Source organism: Ranitomeya imitator, chromosome 2 (assembly GCF_032444005.1).
Source record: "Ranitomeya imitator isolate aRanImi1 chromosome 2, aRanImi1.pri, whole genome shotgun sequence".
NCBI lineage: Eukaryota > Metazoa > Chordata > Amphibia > Anura > Dendrobatidae > Ranitomeya > Ranitomeya imitator.
In genome coordinates, this window is record NC_091283.1 from 206,884,182 (window position 1) to 206,892,939 (window position 8,758).

The 8,758-nt window shown below is 45.0% G+C and overlaps 1 protein-coding gene across 2 annotated transcripts in view; it reads right to left on the reverse strand.

Moving 5' to 3' along the window:
* Positions 1–4,273: 4,273 nt before the first annotated feature.
* Positions 4,274–8,758, reverse strand: part of RBM18 (RNA binding motif protein 18) — a 53,255-nt gene continuing 48,770 nt past the window's right edge. Inside the window, exon 6 of one of the 2 annotated variants that reach the window (XM_069748535.1) lies at positions 4,274–7,067. In XM_069748535.1, coding sequence (XP_069604636.1) covers positions 6,908–7,067 — 160 coding nt within the window. In that variant the 3' untranslated portion in view covers positions 4,274–6,907. The remainder of the gene's footprint in view (positions 7,068–8,758) is intronic. The other variant, XM_069748536.1, reaches the window with a different exon arrangement.

The following is an 8,758-nucleotide window of genomic DNA, read 5'->3' on the forward strand; positions in this document are numbered from 1 at the left end:
AATGGGACCAGTCATAACACTAAAACCTCCTGTATTTTTATTGCGTCACCAAAATAGCACTTACAAAAGTTGGGCAGATCAATTTGCAGAACTCCGGTCCATCAGCCAGGTCAGTAGTCTATGCTCGGAGGACGGGAGGCTTAAATATCTCTTACTTTCTGGAATTCCCGGTGCGGATTTTGCTTATCTGGCCAGGAGTGACAGCATCTTTGCATCAGAGATAACTGACCTGACTTATGGACCGGAGTCTTGAGAATTAATCTCCCCAACTCTAGGTTTTACCCATCGAGGCATGGACTCCACAATATTTCTGAAGGCGTCCTGTGGTATCTGGCACTAAAATATTGGCGGAAGATCCTTCACATTTTGTAAGTTGTGAGAACTTAATGGATAAGACTTGGTTTTATAGTACATCTTCTTGATGCTCGATTGGATTGAGATCTCGGGAATTTGCAGATGAATTCAACTCCTTGAACTCTTTGTCATGTTCCTCAAACCGTAACTGAACAGGTTTTGCAGTGTGACAGACACATTATCCAGATGAAAGAGGACAATGCCGTTATGGAATACTCTTGCCAATAAGGACATGCGCTCGATACGTGCAATATTTAGGTAGGTGACATGTCAATGTAAGGCTACGTTCACATTAGCGTTGCGCGCCGGTGACGCAACGGCGACGCAACGCTCGACACACAAAAAACGCGCGCAAAAACGCTGCGCTTTGCGACGCGTGCGTCGTTTTTTGACGAAAATCGGACGCACGAAAAATGCAACTTGTTGCATTTTCTTGCGTCCGACGCTAGCGTCGGAAACGACGCACGTGTCGAAAAACGCAACCAAAAAAACGCACGCGTCCCCTATGTTAAACATAGGGGCGCGTCGCCGCTGCGTCGCCGACGCAACAGCGACGCACATTAGCGGAACGCTAATGTGAACGTAGCCTAACATCTAAATGAATGCCAGCACCCTAGGTTTTCCAGAAACACATTGTCTTGCCATGAGCACCACATTTCTACGGCCAGTTTAGCTTCTTCTATGGTATATGTCAGTGCTATATATTCTCCAGGTAAGGCCGGGATCACACATGCGAGAAACACGTCCGTGTCTCGCATATGAAATCCAAGCTCTGGCGCCGGCACTCCAGAGTGGAGTGTGTGGCCGCATAGCAACACATGGAGCCGCACGCTCCGCTCTGGAGTGCCGGCGCCAGAGCTTGGATTTCACATGCGAGACACGGACGTGTTTCTCGCATGTGTGATCCCGGCCTAAGAGAAAACCACACCTAGTTGTCCACATAATTGACTTTCCTTGGCCCAGTTTAGGTAGATGAAAACCACTGCATTTTTATGGACATTGCATGAGTTCCTAAAACAGGAAAGGGTTGAGTTCAAGGCCATACATTGAGCTCAGAAGACAAATGATTACGATGTTAGTAGCATGTCACAATACCAAACAGCATGCAAATTGTTAGCATTTTTTTACCATGTTATTTTTTGTTTTTGTAGAGATAAAGTAGATCACTTCATTGAACTTCATTTGTACAAGCAGCATGGGACAAAAATGCTTCAAAACCACTCCAAATTATGGTAACAGCAGACCATGAGGCTCTCCATCGCAAAGTGTATGGACACCCTAAGAGTTTCACCTGCTTTGGATTGCAGTAGTGGCCCCCTTACCTCTTTGGCCCCGGTTTCTCCAATGGTATGCCCGCCCCATTACACTAGAGATGACTTTTACCCTTTCAAAGTCCAGGGTCGGGGAACTTGTTCCTCTGCATCCAAAGCTTGGCATTGTGCATGTTGAGTCCAGGCTTGAGTGAGTTCTGGAAACCAATCCATGAAGATTTTGCCCAATAGCCTCATGTTGTTGCGTTCGTCTGTAGTTTGGGACTTGACGGTGAGTGTGAATTTTAGATGTTTTGTGTTTGGTAAGTCATTTTTCATCTTCCTAAGAGATTCCCTGCTTCTTCGTAACCAAGAGAATATCGCATGTTTCAACTACAAAATGTTGACTAAACACGTTTTTAACAAAGCAGAAACGTCACGGATTAGTCACCTTCTGAAGTTTGTCGGCTATATGGCACTCCTGATTTCACGAGCATCCTGGTAGGGTTTTACTCCATGTCTACATGAGTAATGAAGAAAAGATATGAGAAGCAGATGAAAGCATTTATCCAAAAAGAGAGGTATATAGCGCCAGACAGCGACGGAGGTCGCCTCTCCATCGCGTTTCAGTCCACTTCATTACCTGCTTATCCCCTTTACTCTATATTTACGAAGGCTTGAGATGTTCGGTTTTTTTTCCAATTGCCCAAGAATACATTCTCTTATCTACTTATCGGATTGGATTAACAAGTTTTCCATTGCTGTAGTTGTCCTCTTCAGCTAGGGTGACATTACATTTTTACCGGATATCGGTGTTAATGCTTTTTATCTGCAGATTAACCCTATATCTGCGATAGTGATGAGCGAAGGTGCTGGGATAACGTGTTATCCGAGCATGCTCGGGTGCTAACCGAGTGTCTTCAGCATGTTCGAGTTCCCGCAGCTCGATATCTCGCGGCTGTTCAACGGCCTCAACACATGCAGGGATTTCCTAACACACAAGTTCCTAATGTGTTGTGTCTGTCGAACAGCCCCGTCGACTTGAACATATTTTTTGAACATGCTCGGATCCCACTTATCCGAGCATGTTAACTCATCACTATTCCCTATATCTAAATCTAGTATTTTAACCAAAGAGGTGTGGTCTTAAAAAAAAAAAAAGTTTCCACTGAAAACATATGATGGCCACGCCCGTTTGACTAAAACTAATAATAATCTATGAGTAAAAACTAAGACCTAGCCCCATATGATGCATTTTCACAAGTTTTAAAAGGGGGCTGTCCCCTACTGGTCAACACTTTTAAATGTTAAAGTGCCCTAAATAAGATAAAAAAAACCCTCAATATACTCAACACCCGTGTCTTGCAGGGGGAATCTCTGGAGCCAATCAAAGGCCACTGATTGGCTGCAGACCTCATAAGGGAACTATGTAGGCTGCACCCCATCAGTGGACATAAGACACAGCACTTTTGTATGTTGTGCTCTTTTTTATATTTTATCTGCGACTCATTAGGACTTATGGTGTTATCCCGTGGTGGACAACCCCTTTTAAGTATAATTTCCACACGTTACCTTATAGTAGGTGAACCCTCGATTAGGTTTCAAAACTCTACGGAATAACAATATAAGATTTAGTAATTGATTAGTGTGACCCCATGGCCGTATGAGACGTCCATGGTGTTACTGGATCGCGCACGTCCCTGTGATGGTCTATGGGGCCATTCTCCTGTCCTCATTTTTCACGGACCGAAAAAAAAAAAAAATCGCTTCGTCATGTTCAATTTTAATCTGAAGGTTGGATCAAAATCGGCAATTAAAGTCTACAGGTCTGTGGAAAAAACTGGACCGCACTCAGATGACTGATTTTCATGGACTGTCACATAGGAGAAGGCGCAGGAACATTTTTTTTTCCTCCGAAAGGAATGACACTTGGACCTCACTGTGATAAAAGCAATCGATCCGTGAAAAAAATGAAAGCCTAATGCTGCCTAGAAAGATGGCGAGACTTCTCTCCGTGCTCAGACCCTCTGAATCATCCAGTCTTTTTATTATTTGGAGGAAAGTGCCAGCTCTTCTGACAAGATTGCTTTTGAAAATCCTTGCATTCTCCATACAATAACCAATCTGCAATATGCTGTTCCTCTATTATACCTGCAGGAAATAAATGAATAAATTGACAATACTTCGAAAACGTTTATTCAGTCATACAACCATGCCACGTGTGCGTCCATACCACAAGTACTACCATGCCACGAGTACGACCATGCCACGAGTACAACCATGCCACGAGTACGACCATGCCAAGAGTACGACCATGCCAAGAGTACGACCATGCCAAGAGTACGACCATGCCAAGAGTACGACCATGCCAAGAGTACGACCATACCAAGAGTGCGACCATGCCACTAGTGCGACCATGCCACGAGTGCGACCATGCCACGAGTACGTCAATGCCCATTGATCAGAGGAATAGTAGCAGCGAGTTGTCAATTTATTCACACATCTCCAGGAAGAGATGATGCAACATAATTCGAAGAAAAATTCTGCAGCGTTATTTTATAGGAATATTTGGGTCGAATGATGCGTCTTACCGATTGGTAATTTCCCGCACATCACCAATTGTCCCCTAAATATTATACAGTGTGTGCACCCAATGATCCAGGAAAATGTCACCTTTATAGATTTTTATTTAACATAGTGCAAACATTACAATCTACAAGGCTCGACACGTGTAGCATCCTAATATCACATGAAGAAACGGGCGGATCTGGTAAAAAATAATAAATTATAGTGTACAGAATGGAGTTTATGTTCCGCAGTGCAAGAAAACGCATTGTATGGTAATGTACGGTGGTCAGAAAACACCGCAAACTGTATACAGAAATACAGACCACACCGGTGCGGGCCCTGCCCAAACTACCGACTGGAGGCAGCATGATGATTGTAGCACTTTGTATTTAGGTGAGGGGTCCAGAAGAATAATTTAAAGAGGGGCACCGGGCAAATGTGATCCACCATGTAGTGTGAGAGGTGGGGCAGCGTATCCCACTGGGGTCCTGCTGACCATACACCAGATACAAATTGCTTTAATGGTAGATGCTCATTAAGGGGGTTCTCCGGGACTGGGCAAAAGTCCCCAAAAAGGCGTCAATTGGTGGGATAAAATAATAATAGACCAAGCACTCATCCCTAAATCCCACTACTGTCCTAGCCTGCTGCTTCAATCCTCCTTGTCTGTCACTGCTTGCTTGGCAGCAGACATGATATGTTGTCTACAACACGACCGCTGCAGCCCATCACAGGAATCAGTGGCCAAGTATGCTGTGATTGGTGGGGAAGATTGCTTCAACCGGAGAAATCTTTTATTACAGAATTTTATCCACTTTCCATCCCTTGAGAAAATGTTACCCCATCCCAGGTAACACATTTATAAAGGGTTATTCCCATCTTCAGAAGTTATCACCCTGCTGATGACGTCTAACTTACTGATCGGTGGGGCTCTAAACTCCGGGACCACTAATCCAGAGAACAAGGCCCCGCCTGAACGTCCTCCACCGCTCCATTCATTGTCTATGTGCCTGTGTGAGACAGCGCCAGGATTTTACCGGCAGTCCTGCAGAGCCCTGTTATTGGCATCGGTGGAGACCACCGGTTGCCAAAATCCCACCGATCAGCAAATTATAATGATAACTTCTACAAATGGGAATAACCCTTCAGTGGTAAATTCATGTTAGTAGAGATGGGGGAATTAATTTCAGTGGATTGAATTCTTCTCGTATTTTACAAATCCCTTTATTTTCCAGAACACAAATTTTTTGCAATGTGCTCCTTGCAAATTCAGAAAAATTGCGGCCAACTAAACTGCACAGGGCAGGCAAAAGGTTAAATAACAAACCAAAAAAAACATAATACTCCCCTTACCGACTGGCTCCCCTCCGTATGGTCATTGGTGCATTTCCTTACAACCATAGCCCACTGCATCTTCACACTCTAGGCTGGGACTTCTAGCTACGACTAGTTAGTCCTGGTCTAATGTGTACAGCGACGTCACCCCGACCTTACAACGAGCATGTGCAGAGATGACTCTAGGCCAGGACTTCCGGGGACAACTAGGCTCGGGCGGTCTCAGCTCATGCTTGATGCAACGTAGCAGCAACGTCAAGCTTATGTCGCATGCTCTAAACAGGGTCATACTGCTCCTAGTCCCGGCTCGCACTCCCGCACCTAGTCTCGGCTAGCCATCCCGTGCCTAGTCCCGGCTGGCCATCCCGCGCCTAGTCCCGGCTGGCCATCCCGCGCCTAGTCCCGGCTGGCCATCCCGCGCCTAGTCCCGGCTGGCCATCCCGCGCCTAGTCCCGGCTGGCCATCCCGCGCCTAGTCCCGGCTGGCCATCCCATCTAGTCGTCCCTACCTAGCATGATGGTGCAAGCGGACGGTAGTGGTAAGAAGATGTGCAGAGTACCGTACAGGGGAAAGTAAGTGGCGGAGGTGAGTATTCATAATTTTTCCTAAATATATTATGCCTGGGTTCTCTCCAGGCCCCAAGTGAATAATAAGTGACATTAAATTTCCTCGACAACAAATTATCTGCAAATCATATTTCCTGATAAAATCAGCACGATAGGGAGAATTTGACTCTGATGGCTCATCTCTGGCCAGGACCTGTGTGCAATGATTAGAAAGAATACTTGTTCCTTTGCGGTAATCCGGACGTGTCATTGATCGTCTCCTCACACCTTCTCTTACGATCATGCATTTATGGCTTGTAGACTTATTGCAGACACGGAAAAGTAAGAGAACGTAATGAGAATCTTGAGAACTTCTCTCCCAGTTTCCTGTGATTTGCAGGATTGTCCACTGATGAAGGGCCCTGGTCACACCAGCATCGCAGCTGCTGTTCATACTGGTGATGTGACAGATCGGACTGTCAGGAAATCCCACTGACTCATAATTCAGTCCACCAGGTGTCAGATATTTCGACAGGAAAGCTGCATTTTTGCTGTCAAAAAAAATCTGGACCTGATGATGAAAAGCGGAAAATGTAGACAGCGAAACACAAGGTACTGTATAATAAGAGCACGCACGACACAAGATCATACATAGAAGAGAGGCGCGTAGAGGAGGCCGGGGCGCCACCAGCCCAACACTGCTCTCCGCCACACAAAATTCAAGTCTGCAAGGAAAAGGTTTCATGAGGTCTGTGTTATTGTGATGGGCATGATTACGGGGGTCTGTACACTGGGAGGGTGGGTGGGCTCAGAGTCTGTGGAGCTCCGTGGTGGGAATCTGGAGAAACGCTGATGTCATCTCTTCGTTTTCCATGACGTTCTGGAATATGGGGTGCTCCTTTTCTTCTCCGAGGCTTTAAAATAAGAATAGGATGGCTGCCCAGGGAGCTCGTGGTCGGGATTTTCGGCCATCATCTTCAGTTTGGCTTCGATTGCTTTAATCTTAGCGCTGACACTGTACGGAGTAAATGAATACAACTTATATATGGAAGACAATATTATGACTGTTAGTTAGAGTTCACACAAGAACCATTTATAGTCTGCAACCATGACAACACATAGCTCTGCATAGGAGCTGTGTACACAAAACACTTACATATTTTGTATGATTTTTTTCTTAAAACCCCTGTATATACATGTTACAGTGCGGGTATATGGAGCTGTGTTATAATACAGCCAGCGCCGGCCTCTAACAGCAGAGAGACACGGCCCCGAGCGCTAATGTTTAACCCCTTAAATGCCACTGTCAATCTCAGGCAGCGGCAGTTAGGTGGTGCCTACTGCCCCTCCACAATATGCTTGTAGGCAGTCGGGTGGGCTACCGAAGGTCCCCAATGTGGACATATTTGTGCTCCTATGAAGCCCGGTCTGTGACTAGATTTCATAGGAGATCGCGGACAGGGATTTTTACTACATTCTACAATACTTAAGTATTAGCGATCAATCGGTCTCAAGTTTAGATCCCATGACGCAAAATTTATTTATTTCTTCAAAACATTAAAAACAAAATGTAAGAATCTTTATTTTCTCAATACAAGAATTAATCAATCTAAAAAAAACAATAAATTATGATATTCATATATAGTGTGCATGTTATATATGTGTGTATTTGTCGTATATACAGTGGGGCAAAAAAGTATTTAGTCAGTCAGCAATAGTGCAAGTTCCACCACTTAAAAAGATGAGAGGCGTCTGTAATTTACATCATAGGTAGACCTCAACTATGGGAGACAAACTGAGAAATAAAGATCCAGAAAATCACATTGTCTGTTTTTTTTAACAATTTATTTGCATATTATGGTGGAAAATAAGTATTTGGTCAGAAACAAACAATCAAGATTTCTGGCTCTCACAGACCTGTAACTTCTTCTTTAAGAGTCTCCTCTTTCCTCCACTCATTACCTGTAGTAATGGCACCTGTTTAAACTTGTTATCAGTATAAAAAGACACCTGTGCACACCCTCAAACAGTCTGACTCCAAACTCCACTATGGTGAAGACCAAAGAGCTGTCAAAGGACACCAGAAACAAAATTGTAGCCCTGCACCAGGCTGGGAAGACTGAATCTGCAATAGCCAACCAGCTTGGAGTGAAGAAATCAACAGTGGGAGCAATAATTAGAAAATGGAAGACATACAAGACCAATGATAATCTCCCTCGATCTGGGGCTCCACGCAAAATCCCACCCCGTGGGGTCAGAATGATCACAAGAACGGTGAGCAAAAATCCCAGAACCACGCGGGGGGACCTAGTGAATGAACTGCAGAGAGCTGGGACCAATGTAACAAGGCCTACCATAAGTAACACACTACGCCACCATGGACTCAGATCCTGCAGTGCCAGACGTGCCCCAATGCTTAAGCCAGTACATGTCCGGGCCCGTCTGAAGTTTGCTAGAGAGCATTTGGATGATCCAGAGGAGTTTTGGGAGAATGTCCTATGGTCTGATGAAACCAAACTGGAACTGTTTGGTAGAAACACAACTTGTCGTGTTTGGAGGAAAAAGAATACTGAGTTGCATCCATCAAACACCACACCTACTGTAAAGCATGGTGGTGGAAACATCATGCTTTGGGGCTGTTTCTCTGCAAAGGGGCCAGGACGACTGATCCGGGTACATGAAAGAATGAATGGGGCCATGTATCGT